Source organism: Podarcis liolepis, assembly GCF_965112155.1.
Source record: "Podarcis liolepis genome assembly, chromosome: 4".
In the NCBI taxonomy this organism is placed as follows: domain Eukaryota; kingdom Metazoa; phylum Chordata; class Lepidosauria; order Squamata; family Lacertidae; genus Podarcis; species Podarcis liolepis.
The window spans coordinates 42508159-42529921 of NC_139558.1; the positions used below are offsets into that span (position 1 = coordinate 42508159).

General features: G+C 39.7%; 1 protein-coding gene across 8 annotated transcripts in view; it reads right to left on the reverse strand.

The window, feature by feature from the left end:
- Positions 1-21763, reverse strand: part of SH3KBP1 (SH3 domain containing kinase binding protein 1) — a 133864-nt gene that overhangs the window by 27130 nt on the left and 84971 nt on the right. For all 8 annotated transcript variants that reach the window (XM_083501928.1, XM_083501932.1, XM_083501931.1 and 5 more), the window contains 2 exons: positions 7405-7480; positions 5965-6059 (listed from right to left, as the gene is read on the reverse strand). In XM_083501928.1, the coding sequence (XP_083358054.1) occupies positions 5965-6059; positions 7405-7480 (171 nt within the window). The remainder of the gene's footprint in view (positions 1-5964; positions 6060-7404; positions 7481-21763) is intronic.

A 21763-nucleotide genomic window follows, 5' to 3' on the forward strand; every position in this document is an offset into this window, starting at 1 on the left:
TGGGTGGAAGCACTATACCTGCTTACATATAGCCTCCCTTCAAGCTAAAACAGCTACTCACCAGCAACAACAGGCCACACAAGAGAGATACAGACACAAGGGCTCTGTATTCCAGTTCTTCTGGCCATCTGTCTATTCCTGCAGTACTATTACAGGATGTAATAACATCATCCACAACATCAGAGGTTCAACTTCAAATGTGATATATACCATCATTTGCCAACAATGCCCTTCTGCCATTATACGTAATGGGGGGAAACAGACTAGCCTCTCCATAAATAATTAATGGACCCAATTTTGATATAAGAAAGAACAGCACAGAGTATCCAAAAACCAACAAAGGAACAGTTAAACTTCTCAGGACACTCTCTAGTTGACCATAAGGCAGTCATAGCATAACCAAGAAACTTCAAAAAGAGACTGCAGCATAAAAATCCTGCATTCATCAAGAAATTCACTGCTATCACTTGTGGTCTGAATTGGCACAGTGGACTGCTGTCAAATTACCATGTGTTAACCGCCAAGATATTTATGTTATTGACAGGGGTTACAGTTCTGTTTACAATTCCTTCCAACCCACCCCATATAATAAAAATTTAGGGATGCCATCAAGCTGCAGTTCATGTGGCTACGGACAGGTGGCAAGACAAGGTACAGCATGATGACAAACTGGGCTCTCAAAGCAGCTGGGCATTTGCAGCAGCATCAGAGACCGAGGAGGAGGGAGATGCCGGTGAGCAGGCGGGTGGCCCAGGTCAGCGAGTAAGCATATGGGTAGGTATTGCTGGCCAGCAGGTAGGTGTCCTAGGCCAGCAGACAGTCACCCCAGGTGTGTGGGCGTCCAACTGAGATGAGTGAGCAAGAGGGCAGCCCAGGAAAGTTACAGATATCTGGGGAGATAAAAGAGGGAAGGGGAGGGGGGAGTGATGGTTTTGACAATCCCTGGGGGCAGGTTGTGATGTAGGGATTGGTGTGAAGTGAGCAGGAGCACAGCCCCTAGTATGTACAGTATGTCTGTCTGTCTGTCTGTCTCTCTCTCTCTCTGTGTGTGTGTGTGTGTACACACACCCTTCCAATGCAGGACAGAACTTCATGTACTTGCTGAAACTGACTGTAGTCCATGAAAGCTTGTCATAATATATTTGTCACTTTTTAAGGCTGCCACAAGTCTCTTGTTTTGTTGCCTGAGACTTGCATGGCTACCCATCTGGAAACTAAAGCATTTTTCCTCATTGCAAAAGGCTCTCATAGTTCATATTATGAACAGATTGCTGTCATTCTTTTGTGCAATGTGACAGATCTATTAGAAGCCTAACATTAAATGGATAGTCATTAATTTACAGTAGTAAGATAACCTATTATTACAACAGAGCTTTTGCACTAAAGAAGAAAGGAAGCAGGGTGAAAAAGTAACCTTCCTCCACAAGTTAAACTCTGTTTATTTCAGCTATTCTATTTTATCAATTATTAATATATATTATATCAATGTGTGTCTATTTTAATAAATAAGTGCTTTAGGAAAATGGCAAGTAGCTTTAAACCACATTGTTAGATAATAATTTATTTAATTTTCTTGCTATGGATTAATGTCAGATTTATGTTGACTACTGTATTATGTTTGTATGTATGTATGTCTATATATATGTATGTAGGTAGGTAGGGATGTGGGTGGCGCTGTGGGTTAAACCACAGAGCCTAGGACTTGCTGATCAGAAGGTCGGCAGTTCGAATCCCCGCGACGGGGTGAGCCCGTTGCTCAGTCCCAGCTCCTGCCAATCTAGCAGTTCGAAAGCACATCAAAGTGCAAGTAGATAAATAGGTACCGCTCTGGCGGGAAGGTAAACGGCGTTTCCGTGTGCTGCTCTGGTTTGCCAGAAGCGGCTTAGTCATGCTGGCCACATGACCCGGAAGCTATATGCCGGCTCCCTCGGCCAATAAAGTGAGATGAGCGTTGCAACCCCAGAGTCGGCCACGACTGGACCTAACGGTCAGGGGTCCCTTTACCTTTACGTATGTATGTATGTATGTATGTATGTATGTATGTATTACCTCCTCTTCACTCTAATCAGTGGGTTACAATTAAAATACAAATCCATAATATACTACAACCACTGAGAAAACAAAGCAGCCCTGAATAGGGAAGTTTTTAATTGTTGATGTTTTACTGTCCTTAATGTTTCAATTTGTTGAAAGCCGCCCAGAGTGGCTGGGGCAACTCAGTCAGATAAGTGTAGTAGTAGTAGTAGTAGTAATAATAATAATAATGATGATGATGATGATGATGATGATGATGATGATGTAAGGGTGGTACATTTTGCTTATACCACCTGCTCTTGTTCTTTCTCCCCCCACCTCCACAAAAAAAGCAATGGTTGAGGCTGCCTTACAAGACTACCTATGCCCCAAAACACTCCAGTAAATGGTGGAAATAGTGCCTGTGATAGATCAGTACCCAGAGTTCCATGCTGTGGCCATGCCTCCCACCATCAGAGCTCTTTACTGACAGAGGGGAGGCACCTCTGCCTTGTTTTAACACCCTCCAGACAACAGATCTAGGGTTATGGTTGCTCTGTAAAAGAGATTAAGAAAGCCTGGAAGATAGCTGACAGAACACTGAGATTTACTGAGAAGTAAATCTTGCTGACTTCAGTGTGGCTTACTCCCAGGAAAATGTACGTAGAACTGCAGCTTGAAATTAATTATTTTACAATTATATTTGGTGAGACTAAACAGAGAAAACAGATTTAAAATTAAAATAAAATAACAGATGGGCGGTTGTAACTTACAACTTAAAAATTATTAGCTTATTTTAAACAATTCCTGATTTATTCCATTATATGCTCAGTACTGAATAAACAAATATTTTTTCCAATAAATAAATGTGCGTCTGTGTCCTGAAGGGAAGTGGTTGATTTGTGGAAATATACAATACAAGAGCAATCTTGGTTTAATAATCATGATCCATCACAAGATTAATGCCAAGAGTGTGAGAGTGTGTGTATAATGTAAAATTTGAGCAGCCAATCTACCTACTTACCTGCCTTGCTTCTCTTATAATATGAAAATGAAGGATGTAATAGTTTACTGTCTCATAAATGCCAGAGTCTCTGACTCTGTGCATGAACCATGTAACACAGCCCACTTAACTGGAAAGAAAAGCACAGTGTGTACTTTGATAGAGCTCTTATTTCACATTTGTCTCTTCTCTGACATGTGTTTAAATTTTTGGATTTAATGGCTAAACTTCAGTTTTGTTTAGTTATTTGTTTTTTCTCTCTCCGATTAGATTAATTACAGTGCTTTCACTGTTAAAAAATAATTTTATATTGTCTTCAGTTCTCATTTCTAGATACTGTTGTGTTGAAAAAAAGAAAAAATCAACAGAATATAAGGAAATAAATGTTGCAAAGACTAAAACTCAATGCATTTTGTTTTGTTATCTCTCTCTCACACACACATGGAATGTCAGTGAGTCAAATAATTCTAACCTACCATTTAATTTGATTAAATTTATATGTTAGCATATTTGAAAATCTTGATATGCATGTTACTTAATAGAAGGAACTGCAAAATAACTTACAGCTTAAAAACAATCACTTTTTGTTAGAAGGAAAGGTCATCTTTAATATTTGCTTTTTCATTCCACATTATACGATAAAGCCAAGAACCAAAGCAAATGAAGCGTGTCCAGGGAAAATGAGCTACAACTGATCAATTGAAATGTCAGCTAATTTAACTAGTTAAAAATTGTCATGTTCTTTGGCCCTCCCAATGTTGTCGGATTACAACTGTCATCTTCCCTGACCACTGGCTATGCTTGCTAGAGCTGATGGAAGTTGTAGTCCAACAACATCTGAAGTGCCACAGGTCTGCCAACTCAACCTATATTCCATATTAAATATGGTGAGCCAGTAGGAATGCAAACACGGGTTCTGCTTCCATATTCAACATGACTGAAGGCAGAGGCAGCCCATTTGAGGTTAGTTTCTAGTGGATCCTTGAACCCATGGCACAGTTTTTACTGACTGAAGAACAAAGGAGCAGGGAGGTGAGGAAACCTGAATGGGAGATATATCACTGTGACATTGGATCCCAATCATATGGAAGTGACAACCATGTCTCAGAACTTCATTATCATGTTTCTGATACAAATGTGCTGCACTGCATGTTGAAATAGATAATAGATTTCTTCTCAATTTAGCCACCTTATTTCCTGTCATGCAACAGCTCAGTAGCCTCTAAACAAGTTTCTGAAAGATTTCATTTCATTTGATCTTATCTGATGCTCACTGACCTAGTTTTCAGTCTCTTGGAAAAAAGAAAGACATAGTTACATGTTTTCTATGTGTGCTCAGAAAATACTCAAAAATAGCAACTCTTGCACATAAAGTGTCAACATTGTGCTTATTAATGAGGAGAGAAAAATTCTCATATTGATTTACAGAAACTATTCTTTAAATACTTATTCCCCTGAATAACTTGCATGCCTAAATGCTTCAAAATCCGACTCCACCAATCATGAGTTAAATTATTTGGAAAGGTTTTCCTTTATTTTCTTGATTCAAAACATCAGCAGAAGCCATTTCTAGTTCTAAGAGCAGGCACTTATTTCCACACAACTTGCACATGATATAGAAGATTATACCAGAATAACAGGCTTGAAGAGTGTCAAATGGACACTGGTGATTTCAAAGCAATATTTGGAACTGTTTCATTCTATTGCAATAAAGGATTACACAATCCCTCTCGGCTATTCCTCCACCCTCAGAAGTGCAGGGGGTGGTAGCCTAGGAGAAGGTATTTTCTGTCCCACCCCCTGAATTATGGAACTCCCTTCCCATAGAAGTGTGTATGGCACCTTCATTATACAGCTTTTGGCGAATGCTGAAGACGCACCCCTTTGCCCTGACTTTTGACACTTGAGGACACACCTTATTTCTGTAATTTTGTCTAAAAGTTGTTTACAATATTGTGTTTTAATTGTTGTAACCTGCCCTGGGACCTTGGGGTGAAGGGCAGGTAATAAATTTTAATAATAATGAAAACAATAATTTAAAAAATCAAAGCATACCTATTTCTGTGTGTTTGTGAGTTGGCATGTATCAGTGATGGGAGAATTTGTGGTAGGGCTGAGGCAAATCCCATTTCACTGATTTGCTCAATTGGAAGGGTGAGTTTACATAGAACCTCTGCTCCCTGTAACAGCAATTTCAGGAGGGGAGGGATGCATATCATGGCAGCAGCTATTGCTTCCTATCCATTTTCCTTCTCTCTCAACAGTTTAGAAGTCACCGGGGCTCTTGGCTTCCATGCTTCTCTACCCAGATCCCCCTGGGATTGATGCTAGCATAGCCACACTCCTATTGTCCTTCCTAGAGTGCCTTGGGGGTTATGTTAGCAGGGACATGCTAGAGTCAACACATTTCTGGGACACGGTGGAGAGGAAGCTTGGCAGTCAGAGCTCAGCTACTGAAGCTGCCATCAGAGAAGGCATCTTTTAAATGAAAATCAAGTGAGAATAATATGATCACTATTGTGGTACATGCCTCCTCCCTCTGAAAACTGTTGGGGGTGTGTGTGTCAGAACTGTGACCAATAATAATTTTCTATACACTAATCAGTGTTCAAAACTCCCATTGTTGTAGGCGTGTTTTGCGAGAGGGAATTTCATTAGCGTGAGGAGTTTCTGAGCTCTGGGTGCAGTACTGCACCTAAGATTTCAGATTAAAACTGCAGAGTGGAAGGGAAAGAGGACCAGAAAACCAGAAGGAAAACTGAGAGACCTTTTCAAAGACACAATTAATGTTTTACCTGTGACACATAATGCTTCTGAAGAATAACCAACCTAAAAACTTTGCCTTATGGTCACACACAAGCACTCAACTTGATTATCAAGTGTCAACTGCATTTTCATATGAAACACATGACTTTAAAAAAAAAAAAACCCAGAAAAATTACAATTACCTTATTGACAAGGGTGACAATATCGCCTTCTTTGATTGTCAGTTCATCTTCATTCTGTGCTTCATATGAAAATAAAACTTTGCAATATTCCTTTACTGAAAGAAAAACAACAACAGTGTATTTCAATATACTGTCCTACCAAAACGCCCATGTAATTTTGAAACAAACGTATTTCCCAACGTTTTTTCTAGGCAGCTGGTTTTAAAAATGTATGAAGCACTTTAGCAGATAGAGAAAAATAATGATTATTTCTGTAGAAACAGTCATTTGATAAAATTATTGTAGCCAGAACCATTCCATTAAAATACTTTAATTGGAAAGGCTTTGCTAATTTCTCATTCACACTAAGGCTGGGTGCAGCCACTTCCCACGGGGAATAACAGAGCCTTGCTATGCACATAGTCAAGTGGGAGGTCACCATTAACATTTTTAAATTAATAGTTTTTACTACACAAATACATAACAATTCTACATAAACATTCATATTATGCCATTACAAAAAAAAATATAGAAAAGAGAAGGCATATGGGGTTTTTTGATACGTAGGGGTACTGCATAATTTAACCAAGGGAAGGGACATGAGTGGATGGGAGATATGGGAGACAAGTATAGACCTCCCATTCCCCATAGTGGTCAGCTGAGCATGTCAATAATAAATAAGCAGTAAAGCTTATGCCCTATGATTTCTATTTGGAAATGTGTGCACATGAATCTTACTAATGATCATTCTTATACTTCAGTTCTATTTCCTCTCTTCCTTTGATTTGTTACCACAAGAAAGAATTGCTAATACTAGTAATTCAACATTTTAAGTAACATAATTAAACCACTGATTTCCAAAAACGTCTTTTTTTTAAAAGGGGGCAGCAGCTATTAGCAACAAACTTGTCTAAGTAGAAAAGTATGTAAAGTATGAAAAACTAACAATAATTTAGACACCACATTACAAGTCATTTTCTATCCAATGAAGCAAAGGTAAGCAAACATTTTTAATTATAGGTTTCAGCCATTATTCACTGTGCTAGAAATACCCTACTATTTTTATTTCCTCTTGGAGACTTTATCATCTGTTTTTCAAACACAGAGAGTAAGTAAGAGGTGTGTGTTTATTTCCCTAAGACACACCTGCAAAATGCACATTTTAAGAGAGAGAAAAAACACAAAACAAATTGGATTTCTCTAAGAATTTAAAGTGCAAGTTAATCCAATATTTGGTGGTAGGGATCAGGTTATAATATAAAAGAACAATGCAGGTTTTAAAATCTGTAAAGCAAAATGTCTTCTCTCTCAGCATCTTTAGCCCAAAGCCTTGTGGCATATTTCTTTATTATTTTTGAAATTAGGAAATTGCTAAGAGATGAAAGTTCCCCGAATTTCCCGAGACACCTAGATGCTCTGAGCACAAAGAGAAGGGAGGGGTATCCCAGCAGCAAGACCTACCCTTTGTCCTGTTGTCCACTTCTATTTTCGCTGGCTCCTGAACTGCTGTGGCTGTGGGTATTCTTTTTCCAACTGTCTGTAAACATATAAACAACTCCTCTTTATTTTATTCTATCTCACCAAAAACTCAGCAAGAAAGTAATGAACATAACGTCACAATTCATGTCATTGCTCAATACAATATTTTTTTAAAAAAAGATTAATTATTGATGTCATTCCCTCAGGCCTTACCTGCCAGAATTCCTTAATTCCTTTAAGAAATATAATTGTTTAGTTAACTGCCCCCTTGTGACCTTATAATTACATCCCATTCTGTGCCAATGAAGTTCTACCCCTGTAATCATATGAAATAGCAAAGCTCTGCTGACAAGTGAATATCCCATCACAAGCACTTGTGCATGGTATGCAGTAATAATTGACTATTAAATACTTCCAATCATTCCAAAATGTTTCACTTGGGAGTAAAAAGCTGTGGATATAAGTTGTCAAATCGCTACACCCAAAAGAAACAACACTGCATACATTAATTGGTATATGGAACCCAGTGATGTGAGCAGCATTTGGTCAGATGCAATAACTACCAATGAAGTTCTGGTATTCAAAGTAGCAACTTCAGTTGAACAATTTGAGATAGGATTATTGACTTTTATATCTATAGGCAAGTGCAGTTAAGCAGGACACTGAGCTTTGGAGCAGCTCACCTTCTTGAGAATTGACAAGACATTGACCTTTCCTGAAAAAAAAATAAACAGCAGAGGAACAAAATGCTATATAAAAGACCAAAACAGAGTTATTCGCTTGCAGAGGTTTACCTTCTCCTCCCCCCTTTTTTTCTTTTACACTATCATCTAAACACACATAGCCCAGATTTTAGTTGTGGAAGAACATTTTTCAGAATTCATTAGGAAGAAGCAGAGGATCTCAAATGAGATAATCCAAAATTTATGAGGGTGTCGGGCAAATCTGTCTGATGAACTAATTTAATTAATTAGCTAAAATGGTTGCATAAAAGAACGCATGGTGGCAAGGGAGCAAATTGTCTTCTGGCAGGCTGTTTGTATGAAAAGCGAAATAGTTGATTTATGCTTGAAGGGGCAAAGAGGTGATCCTGCCAATTAAGTCCATTTGTTTTTATACTGATGTCATCTGCCAGAAGGGTTGCCAGATGTTTTCTTTTAATGTGTCTTTTGTTTGAAGTATTGGTTCTTACTCCAGATTAAGAGCCCCACTTAACAGAATGCCCCTCATTTCATCTCCGCCACATTATGTTTCTGACATCTCATAAAATACAGAGTACTATTTTTGCAACCAACTATATTGCCCTCTGATGTTACACAGAGGACACATGAATGCTGTGGTTCTTTAAAAGTCCTTGCCATTCTCGGAAGCATTTCAAAACACAACACACCAAGCACCTCTCGTCTCAGGTGTCTGAATTTGAACCTTTCACTATCATCAGGCTTAAGAAAGAAACAAATAAAAATACAGGTGAAATTAGGGGAGATTTCTGGCTAAGGGCTCTTTGAGATCTTTCATCCTCCCATTTTATATCACAATGAAAAGTCACACAAAATTTACACTGGTAGGCCTCAATGGTTATGGAAATCAAAAGTTACTTTTCCCGTGTTCAATAATGGCTTCATATACATCATAAATTAAGCCAACACAATGGCATGGTAATTTTAAAACTATGCAAAGAACTCTTAAGATTAAAATGGGGTGGGGCACAGAAGAATGCAAAAGGAAGCCATGTGCACTATAATATGATTTGGACAGGATTACTGCAAACAACACCCATATTAATCTTGGCGTACATTTGTGGTTTGTTATATCAAGAAACAGCATATCTACATGTTCTAGACTTCAATATCAACTCCTAGTTTCTTATTTGCACGTATTTTAAACACCAACACTTTTGATTCAGAGATTCTAAGACTAAAAATTATACTCTTTACATCACACTCTTCTTCGGACATGATAATTATGTGGAAAATGCAGGAAGCACAATGGTATCCTGCTTCCTGTTTATGCCCTCTGTCTTTTTCCAAATTAGAACTTTCACATTCCCACCTCAAATGTGGAGATATGAAAGTTCTATTTTGGACAACAAGAGTGAGGAAACGAAGAACACATGAAATTTGCACGTTCTACTCCACAGCATTATCACATCTAAAGATGCTTCAAACAGATTTTTCATTATTATTTGTTATTTATTATTATTCAGCCTGTTCTGATGAATGTACCAGCTATATGGAACAGGGGAGCCTGAGGAAACCTATCAACACAGCTCTTCAAAAATATGATTCAGATTCCACTTAAAGTCTAGGTATCATCTGTCCATTTAGACTTACGTGTTTTATATTTTTAGCATGTAGGGCTTACGTGAACGAGTTGCCCACACATGGATGTCCAATGGAACAGGTGGTTGTGGTTTATGGTCTGACCAGCTGCAGTCCCACTCTCTCACCAAATGCAGTTGACAAGTTCATCAGAAGTGGCTCACTGGTTATCCCAGTAGCAATATAGAGTATACAGAGGGGGAAAGAAGAGCTGCTGCTATAGTATAACTTGATTTATGTTCTTTAACTGTGCTGCACATTATTTAACCTTAGCTAGATAGAAATATTTTATCTATTTATTTTCAAAATACCCTACATTACATAGTAATCACAGGACCTTTTCAACATAGTATAAAGCGCAGATGTCTTCTAAAAGTTTGGTAGTTATTTTTCTCTTTGACATCTGGTGGGAGGGTGTTCCACAGGGCAGGTGCTACTACTGTGAAGGCCCTCTGCCTGGTTCCCTGTAACTTGGCTTCTCGCAGCAAGCGAACCGCCAGAAGGCCCTCGGTGCTGGACCTCAGTGTTTGGGCAGAACGATGGAGTTGGAGACGCTCCATTGTTCCTCCGTACCTTGAGACCCCAGGTCTCCCTAACTATCTATGCCTCTAGGGGGGGAAATGACACAGTAAGGGCACCCCTACAGAGAAGACTCTATTCCCAATGTCATTCCATAGAGGGCGACATCCATAACCTTTGCCTACATGAGATGGGGTACCAGGGGCTCTCCAGATTTTGTAGGCGACAACTCTCATCATCGCAGACTGCTGGCCATGCTGCCTGAGGCTCATGGCAGCTGGAGCAAACTATTGTAATATACAACTACCCTTTAGATAAATAGCTACTAGAATTTAATCATCTTAGAATCTAGGACCTAGATGATCCAGTGGCAAAGAAATAAGAAGATATCACGAGATTTCGAGAAAAATAAGAAATCTATGAAATACAAGAAATGTGAAGTGTTGCAGTTAAGCCTAATAGCAGATGTTTGAAAGCAAAGTTGGATTTCCTGTGGGGTTTTCTATACCTTACAGCAGGCATAGGCAAACTCTGGCCCTCCAGATGTTTGGGACTACATCATCACTGACCACTGGTCCGGTTAGCTAGGGATGATGGGAATTGTAGTCCCAAACATCTGGGGGCCCAGAGTTTGCCTATGCCTGCCTTACAGGCTTGTGTCTGAACTAAATACTACTGCCTCTGTCCATGGAGGAAAATATACATAACAGTTATCCATCAGTAAGCAAATGACACAGACTAGTAGTTAATACTTTAAATAATGGAAGAAAAATGGTTACCATTCTTTCCTCTGCCTACTACTTCTTTTTTTAAGATAGCTATTCCACCCAGTGATATATTTTCTTTTGCTACCTGGATAAAAATATCCAATGTTGTTGAAGTGATCTGAGCACAGACTTCCAAATTACATGTTGCTAAGTATAATACTAAGCACTAATTTATAGTGTGAGAGGAGCTGGGGTAAACTATGCAGTACAGTAGCTAGAAGGAAAGGTATGGCAGGTGCCTCATTCAGAAATCCTATAATCCTGTTTTAGTTAGCTGTTTACCAGTTATTCTGGAAAGAGAGAGGCCCTTGTACTATATTTTATTCTGTGTTGCTTAAAAAAAGTGATTATACACACACACACACACACACACACACACACACACACTCAACTGGGAAATACTATGTTTGCTTTCTACCATTATATAGACTCTTCTGTCTCCTCCGTACATTCCTCGTTGATGAAAATAGCACAGAAGAGAGAATTAGAACCTTTATGCATTAGATTGAAATACTACTAACCTAATGAAGAAATGGCAAATAATACCCTTTGGCCAATATTGTATTTTAATCATTTGTCTCTAAAACTTTAATGAAATTGGGGTGCAGTGATTATCATCTGTCTACTTATTTCTTGCTCACATCAAGTCTAGTTAGTCTCTGAAATTTCTGGGAGTACCAGTCCTAAATCAACAACAGTTGTTTTCTGACATATATACTGTAGTCTACATTAAATCAAATTGTACTTTGAGAGCAGTGAACACAACCATCAGGCCTGTGTCAGAGGCTTGAAATTAATGCCTAGGTTGAGCAGTTCTCTGTTCTCAGCTAGTCATGCGCACTCATAAGAGGAATTTGGCCAGCATCCTGCTCTCACAGTGGCCACTGACCAATCACAATATGTAAGCTTTTTTTCAATGCAACTTAAAATGTAAGTATGCAGTACACAAAGCTTTATCATATGAATAGCAGATGCTGCACACATGACGGGCCGACAATTGGCAGTGAATTGACATATATTGAGTCCACTGGATTAACCCAGCCCCAAACTATAACTTCATTTAGCATAGGTTAGATACAGAATATAAGAACAATGAGAATCAATTATCAATCAAACTTCCAAACCATATTGAGAATCTGTCAAATTGAGACTTCCAGTCATGTTTGCATTGTTCAAACAAATATACAAGCAACTATATGCTTTGGGGAAAAATGTTAGAAGCAGCAGTTGTGGAAGTCTGCTCTCAGGCAGAGAGTACTGAATGCACTTTACGCACAAAGAGGGTGCTTTGGTCCTCATATGTTGTTCCCACTACACTTTGCTAATGAACCACTGTAGAATTAGCATAGACAATGAAATCTGCACAACTGACTTCCCGCTGTGTGGAGCAAAGGTACCCATGTCCACTAGAGAGTGCACTCCCCTGTGGTCACCACTGTGAATTACAGCACCCAGTGGTGCCAGGTATAATGGGCGGAGGGGGCTTCAGCTCCCCCAATATTTTTTGGCAAGGGGCAGAACACCCCCACATATTGAAGGGGCCGCCATGCCCTGTCACCGCTGGAGCCAGGTGGTGGCTGGGGCAAGCAAGGAGAACAATCTCTGCACTTGCTCGCCCCAACAATTGCCCACGCTCATCCCATCCACAGGGTGGGCGCCACAACCAAGAAGGCCCTCTGCCTGGTTTCTTGTAACTTCATTTCACGAGTGAAGCATTTCACACAGGGGTTTTTTTATGACAACTGCAACAAATCCTTTTCTCTTATATTAGAAAAAGTTGGTCTGTCTTGTTCCAAGATTATGTACTAGAGAGATAGTCTCAAAAGCCATTTTGGCATATAAGTGGTATATAAAAAATTATAACCATCATCCTCTTGTCTGTTTTAGTTTGCTAATCTCTCAATTATTGCTTATGGTTAAGAAATGTAAACTTCTTCCACTCAGGAGGTTCTACTGAGGTTCTATCTATCCAGATGATGGTGGGATGCAGGAAGGGGACAGCAGCAATTCAGGCAGAGCAGATGCCATCAGAACAAGCAGAGCAAATCTTATTAAAATCACAGACGAACAAGAATGCCAATGACACAAAGTTAAAGGAAGAAAAGGAGAAGCCCAGTCAGTACATTACACTCTCCATTGCTCCCCGATAAAGAAGCAAAACCAAAAAGATCAGAAAATTAAATGAAATAAATAAAACATAAATCAAAAGCTCTTGGAGTGCTTGGATTTGCTAAACTGATGCAAAAAATATGGAATATGCTGCAAACTGTCAACACCCAATAATAACGATTCTAATTAAACGTACATCATTTTGCAAATTACACATCACTGGAGTTTCAGAGATATTGCCTAGCTTTTTGTTTACAGAGGTGTACAGAAACAAGCAGAACTAGAATCTTACTGTCAAACTAGTTGTTGCATCAACAGTCACGCCTATTATTCACATGCCTGACACATTCACATCAAAACGGGCCTTTTTCTAAGTAAAATGTATAACTGAGCCGTGGGATGTCTTCCTTCACACACATAGCATATGCCACTACAACACACCTGGGGATTTTGCTTGTGCACGTGCATGCTTTGTTGCTTGGAGTCACATTTCATAACATTTGGAAGCCTGCACAACGTGGGAGGAAATCTGCAGAACTGAAAATCTGACAACACTAATACAGCAGAGAAGTGCCTTAAGCATGTTACTAATGCTAATCGTTGCTAATCTAACTTCTCTTTTTGGTGAGCCCATAGAAGACTACAAGAAGTAGTAAAGAGCTGCAGGTAATCCTCCCAAAATATTTACTGTCATCTTACTTGCTCCCCAAACTTTCAGTTATAAGCTCCTATAATGCACTGACTTTTTTATTTTAAAGAAGGCTTAAAGGTGGTTAAAGAAGCATCTTGCATTTGCTAGCACAGACAGCAAAAAGCTATTGTTGCTCCAGGGGATGCTCTAGGGACTGCTCATCCATCCATGCGCAGAGAAGTATATTTTCAAGTAATATCCCTCCGAACCCACATGTAACTCCTATGACACAGTCACATGGTATTCAGCAAGCAGAGGAAACTGAGCCTTCATTCACATGGCGGTTTGCTCTGTTTCTCCAACGATTTCCTGTTATTTCCCACATTATATTTGAGCTTTCACACAATGAAAAAAACCACTTCCAAAAATCTATTGGAACATAATGGAAGTTACAGTTATCTCCTGCCATTTTCATGGCTGAACCTTGAGGGAACACAAGCATGCTTGGGTGGAAACGGTGGAGTAGTAACAACGATGTTCATAGTTGTGTCACACCACTCCTGCGACATTTCCTGCAACATGCTGATGTATTGATCAAAAATCCATAGTTCCATAGCACAACAGGTACCGCAGTGTGAAAGGAACACGAGAAAAAAGTTCTGGTTGGGAAAATAATCACGCTCTCCTAAAAAGGGAACTCTGCTATCTCCTGCAACAAAATATGTGCAAAGTGTTGCTATGTGAATGGCAATAGTGTATTGTATGGTTCATTATCTCACCAACTGTCATAACTTCTAACTTGGCTGAAGCATAGGGGTGTATAGGGTGTTAGGCGAGGGGTAGTACTTCTGTTGAGGGACGCATTGTGCTTCTTCTGGGATAGGTTATCTACCTTTGGTCCTCACTCTGCACTCAGCTCTTGCCTGTGGCTCCTAGAAGCTGTCAGCATGCAACAGCCTCTGCAACACCCCGGGAAATGGCTTTGACTGACCAGCTAAACCAGGTGAGGGTAGCCAATGGGTCTCAAAACCTCAGTGGGCAACGGACTTCCTCTGCATACGAATAAAGTCTCTTTTGGATTGAGAAGACGAGACCAGTAGTGGGTCCAACAGTTAAGATGGCAGTTTTTGCATGTGCAGCTGAGGGAAGTGAAGGGCAGACGGGGCTCGTCAACCTGGGAAGGTAGCCCATCTAGGAGAAGGAAAACCCTGATCCTAAACCTCCACTGCCTTGCAGGATATATTTGGGTAGAAGAAAAGGCTCAGGAGTAAACCCTACCCATTTCCGGAGTGGAGTCCCTAAGTTGGGTGGCGCCTTGCACATCTCATTCTGGCAACTCCTGCAGGCAAACTGGTGCCAAATACATTGCTTTGGACCACATCAGTGAGGCAGAGGAAGTGTCTTGTCAGCTGGGCAGCCCAGGACCTCCATACACACTGCCCATACTTGCACCCTGGGGAGGTAACTTCAGTGCTGCAAACGCAGCAGTTTGACTTCACCCCCAGAAGTGTACTCTATTGTCTCTCTCCAGACAAATGGATGCTAACAAAACTCAATGCAGCATGCTATTGATTCAACAATTCAGGGACTGCATTCTCAACAGGATTTGAAGAAAAGGATAGATAATAGAATGTCATCAGGATACTGAAGGCTCTGAAACAACAAGCTCCATTAGTTACAGGACACAAGGTAAGTACCCTGTGAAACTCCACAAGGTAATGCTTATGGGCCAGAACAGGAGTCTTCTAAAACTAGGTTCTGAAATTTGCATGTCATGTAGGAATGGAACCACTGCAGAGCAATAAATGTATCCTCTCCCCAAATTGCCACATAGCCCATGGCTGATGGTACTAGAATCCAGTAAAATTAGAATGGTCTCCCAGTTTATCTGCTGCCAGAGGAAATCTACTAAAATGGCAAAGCCAATTTCTTTTCTAAGACCAGTCTTGAAACTTGACTAAAATGGATCTAGTAGCAGTCATCCAAAGTGACTATGGTAAAAATAAGCCTGTTGTGGGTGAAGTATGAGGAGATGGCAATCCAAAAAAAGTAGATAATACAACTCTGCTATTTAAAACTAAATGAACCTGGGACTATACAACTGAAGTGAAATACAATAAAATATCAAACAGAAACTTCGAAACAGCAAAACAACACTTCAACAATCGCTTAAAAAATCATGAAAGGTCAGGAACAACTTCAAATCTAAAACTTCAACAGCAGCTATGCAGCACATCCAATGTATCAATGGTCTATTTTTCTCTCTGACTGGTATTCAGTGGTGACCCTTGGTCCAATAATATTTCCAAAATGCTATTTCATGCACTAATTTAGTGACCCGCAGCATGTTTCATTTAAAATAAATTCTACTGAAATTGAAGTGGATTGATTCCACTTAAGAGTTTAGAATCAGAACACTTTTCTGCCTAAACCTATTCATGTCAACCATACACTGTGTTGAATATGCCTTCAAAGGGCATGATGTTTGCACTCAAACACACACACACTCATTCATTCCATCTCTTCCATCTGCTTACTTCTCTATTTCCCCTTTCCTCTGGTTCTGTTTTTCCCCTGGGGTAGGATGCTCCCTTCTTCCCTGCCCACCTCCAATACAGTTTCCTCCTCTCCGCATCACTCCCTGCCTGTGGGATTTGTGTATGTCTGCGTGCACATGCTTGAGGTTTTATATATATATATAAAAAATAACATCTGTGTGAATTTGTAACATTAATGAACAGTGAAAAAGGAAACAGGCAGCCCACACATTTTCCAGACTCATCCAAGAGTTAGCTTCTTCCATTGGCTATGAAAAGGAGTAAGAACTGCTGAGAATCTGTCAGCTGCTCTGAAATGTGCAATATGAACTTCAGATGTCTAAGAAGTTATCTTAATATTCCTCTACAACATGTCTATGAAGAGGATGACAAGGGAGCAACTGGGCTTGTGTGCAAGGACTGGGACCCTCATTGTATAGCCATATTGCTGCAGTAGAAGTCCAGAGCTGAAAACTGTACAATGATTACAGTGGTACCTGTCTTTAATATTGTTATTCAGTTAACTTGTACTATCTCTATGGAAGGCATAGAGTTTCATGTGCTTACAGTGGTACCTCGGGTTAAGTACTTAATTCGTTCCGGAGGTCCGTTCTTAACCTGAAACTGTTCTTAACCTGAAGCACCACTTTAGCTAATGGGGCCTCCCGCTGCCGCTGCGCCGCCGGAGCACAATTTCTGTTCTCATCCTGAAGCAAAGTTCTTAACCCAAGGTACTATTTATGGGTTAGCCGACTCTGTAACCTGATGTGTATGTAACCTGAAGGGTATGTAACCCGAGGTACCACTGTACGGAGTTCCATTTGAGCAGGTCCAAGTTGAAACATCAATGGATGTTATTACGATTACTCCACTTTTCCCACATTATCAGTGCAGTGAGAATGAAGATCTCAACTCAATGTTTCTGAACACAATCCACCAGGAACCTTTTGCACAGACCTCTTTTAAATGAAGCAAGATGGGAAAGGCATAGATAGGTACACTCTTCATTTTAACAGAGCTTGCCTGTAGAAGAAGTGGTTCCAGGTGAATTGTGTCTGTTTGTGTTGTTGTTGTTACAAATTAGCAGTGTTTACTTCGATAAAGTAGCACTAAGCGTATGTTGAGCTGTACTTCAAAATATGTCCAAAATACCACAGACATTTCAGCGAGCTATAAAAATACTGTCCCTCCATCTAACTCTTTCTTGTTGTCTATTGTTCCCTTACGTACAGGAAGACCCACGGCACATGCTAAGTTGATACATTTATTTAGGGAGCTATGTAGCTTCATTCCATGTTTAAACAGAAGTGACAGACAACTGCTTTTCAAAAATACAAGGATTAGAAACGTATAGATACACAACTATATTACAAAGTTGGCAAATAATAAAGTTTGTAACTCAAGGCAACTGTTTCGTATAATTACACAAACTCTCAACATCTTAAAAATGGCATTTACTAAAATGGGTTTCCGATGTAAGTCTAATAAGTGATGATATTTTAACCAAAATAGTGATGATATTTTAACCAGAAATAATAATCTTTTTCTGGAAGAACAAATAACAGGAACAAATATGTTATTTTGGAAGTGGACTTCCTTCCCTATCCTTTCTTTTTCTTTCCCTTTTTTTTAAAATAATAAAATACAGTGTTACCTTGGGTTACATACACTTCAGGTTACATATGCTTCAGGTTACAGACTCCGCTAACCCAGAAATAGTGCTTCAGGTTAAGAACTTTGCTTCAGGATGAGAACAGAAATTGTGCTCCGGCGGCGCAGCGGCAGGCCCCATTAGCTAAAGTAGTGCTTCAGGTTAAGAACAGTTTCAGGTTAAGAACGGACCTCCGGAACGAATTAAGTACTTAACCCGAGGTACCACTGTAATCACATAACTCTATGCCTTCCATAGAGATAGTACAAGTTAACTGAATAACAATATTAAAGACAGTTAAAAAACTCACACCAAAATGAGAATATCATAAAACATCTGTGTACATTTACTGATCAAAGGGGGGGGGGAGAGAGAGAAGAGGCTGCCAGAGAGTTCCAGGACGTTCTGCCTCTGTAGAGGAGCCACTTATTTTAATATGTTACTTATTTCTTCACAAACACAGATGGAGCTGCTTTCAGTGAAAAGTCTCTCACTTCTAACACATCATTTTTAAGCCATGATACAGGCAAAGGCTCTTGTTGCCAAACATCTGTGCTCTACATTACATGACTTAGAATACAGTTGCAGAAATAAACGAAGAAGTTCTTTTTTAAAAATAAGATAGACATACCTCTTCTCCCATTGTGAAGTAAAGCTGCCTTTCTAGAGATTATAGTAAGCGTTCAAGAGCAGCAAGAGGAGTCCTCCCACTTCCTTGGAAGTGCTGAGCTCACTAGGACTGGGAGGCCAAGCCTAAAACTGAGTCACACTTTAAGGCTAATGTGAGCTATGAGGAAACAAAGCTTACAGTTGTTTACTTGACAGGAAACCTGGAACTTCTTGCAGTTTGCTTCTTGCGAGGCAGTGGTTTTCTCTCCTTTCCAGAGAGAGAAAAGCAAATATAAAAACCCTGGGCTTCTTCTGACAACACATACAGAGAAGCAGAACAGACAGCATGAGGAGCGGAGGGTATAATTTTCAGAACTAAAGATAAAGTACTTTTTAAAAAAGGCATCCAGAAATGAATCCAGAGAAGAATACCTTATTTTAATTTTATAAAATGTTATTTTTTTAAAAAAATGATCAAATATCTGTTCCTGGGAATGTTTTTGTACTGGGGCCCGGGAGCATAGTTTCTATGAAGAGCGACTGAAAGGAACAAGGAAGTGCATTATAAATGTTAATTAAGTTACATTGTATACTAGATGATAGATGTGGCTTCTGTAGTGCTACTATAAGAGAAAACATGGAAATACCAAGGTATGCATAATGCACTAAAGGTAAATGTTAGGAGACCAAACTGGTGAAGAATAATACCCTGATTGAAAACAGACCATGTTTAAATGCACGCAATAACAATTTGATCAGTGCTGCCAATCATGTTTACTTATGCCCTAGGAAGGGGAACACTGAACATTTAATCAACAGAAATAATTACAACCCTGGACTAATTTGTCACACAGACATCAATATGCTCAGCTGAAACTATGCAGTGGAACAGGTTCAGATTTGACTCACACAAGGCAAGAAGCCACCCACACTGAGTCACCAAGCCCAGTTTCCTAAACGATGAGTTTCAGTTCAAGCAACTGATGGAATACACCATTTGGAAACAACTAAAGTCTAGCCTTCTAGTTTTCCAGTAGCTTGTTCTTAAAAATAACTGTACTACATTTTCAGAACTCCAAATGCTTAACAACTCCACTGGATAAATTGCCAGCCTTGGATTAGATATATCCTGTGAAATCCTTGTAGCTTCCCACTCCAGTACCAACCCTGTAGAATAGCTCACTTACACTGTGGGGCTGTCTCACTTCTTTCTTTCCACTGCCACCACTTATTGTCACCTAGGGGAAGGACTGTAGGACTCCCACTGCCATACTGTAATCTACTGGGGAGAAGGGAGTCCAGACAAATAGTCGCTGCCTGATAATTTCAGCCCATCATCCCTCCTGTTCTCCAAGGCACTTTAAAACAGCAGTATAGCCCAAAGGTCAAAACAACATGGGGGGAAACAAACAGAAACCAGAAACCAGTACAGCCCAGAAACTCATTTTAGAAGTTTATTTGGGAAAGTGGGAGAAACAGTGAGCAACTACCACCAAAACAAAAACACAACACTAAACCAGAATGCTGGTCTCTCTCATCCGTGGGCAACATCCAATCTATGCAAGTGCTGACAGTCAGCTGACCATCAGGACCTCTGTGCACAGTGTTGTGCAAGCCCCAATGGTCAGCTGATCTTTGCAGCTGGCAAGCTGCGCAGCACTGTGCAAGATCTGATTGTCGGGGCTTCTGTGCACAGTGCTATGCAAAAACGGGCTAGCTGATATCATTGTGATGTGATTGACAGGTGGGTGGCCCTACCCACCTGTTAAACAAGGCTCATGGGGGTGTGGAGGAGATAAGGATCTGGCCTGTTGGCTGGATCTAATTCCCATCCCTGGTCTGTGTAATTATATACTAGGCAAACTATCATAGTGAAACTTACTCTTACGATGCCCTCTGCTGTTGGCAACCTCTGGAGTTGGTTGAAGGATAAAGGATGGAGAAATAAAGTGTGTGTGTGTGTGTGTGTCTGTGTGAGTGAGACAGAGAGAGAGAGAGATCCCCTTGGACTAGATGATCCTTGAATCTATGAAGAAAACTAGAGCAGTACAGTCTGATTCTCATCCTGCTTTTTCTCTTTCACATTAACTTTTCTATGTAGGAAAACCAATCATGGGCTCTCATTGTGGCGGATCCTCTTACCACTACAGTGACACATACCTACATTTCAACTCAAATGAATGCTGGAGGGAGAAGGTGCTGAACAAAGTCATTTTCTGATAAAACACTCTACTTTAAAATAATTGCTCAATGGATAAGATTGGTTTTCTAAGCTGCTATTCTTGTAAAATAACTGTTAAGATAGAGGAACTGATAAAGTAAATCAGAAGCAACTGTATTATCTACTGTTTTAATCCTAGTACTCACGTTTTCCAAGAGCATTTTTTCATCTAAATTTGTGGTCTTTGAGCAGGAGCAGTGGTACATGTGCCACAACTGCTTGTCAATTTTCACCCCTGCAATTTCTGTCACTTTTTGTCTATAAACTAAGATGGGGAATTGTTATGGTGCTGAATCTCATAGCAGTTCAAGTGGCACCCTTTCTTTTATCAGACATCACACCCTACTTTGCTATCCATTTCCACTGACACGTAATGCTAAATAGAGCTTGTGAACCCCACTCATGTGATCATATACTAAATGAGAATGACTGCACACACATATTCAGGTTTTTGTTTAAATTAAAAACCAGATCTCCACTGAGTTATACCTGATATTCTTTTGACAGCGAAGACAAATATTTCTAAAACTTACTGCTGAACTAACAATTGTACAGTGTTCCTTTGCAATAATCTACCATTTCTCCAAACCTCTGGTCTAAAAGTAGTTTCACAACATGCGCTGGTTTGCAAAATCAGCTTTGCACAAGAGGGTACAATGATCTCTTAGAAAAGGAAATTCTTGGAAGAGTTGTTTGCTTTCCAAGACTCATCATCATCCTTTAAGGAACATGAACGGGATTCTGTTTGTATAGTTAGACTGTTATAAATAGAAAAGAGAACATTTATTGAGAGTGCTGGCGCAGTTTTCATGTCGGAAAGGGAAAATATACCTCACTTTAAAGCTATTATTCATCATGTAATTCTATCGTATAGAAATCGATTTTATTGATCTTTTCTTAAGATGTGTGCAAGCAGAAGTGAAATGCCTACTGTTAGAAAATCCCATAAACTCTAGACAGCACCAAGTAGCCCTTA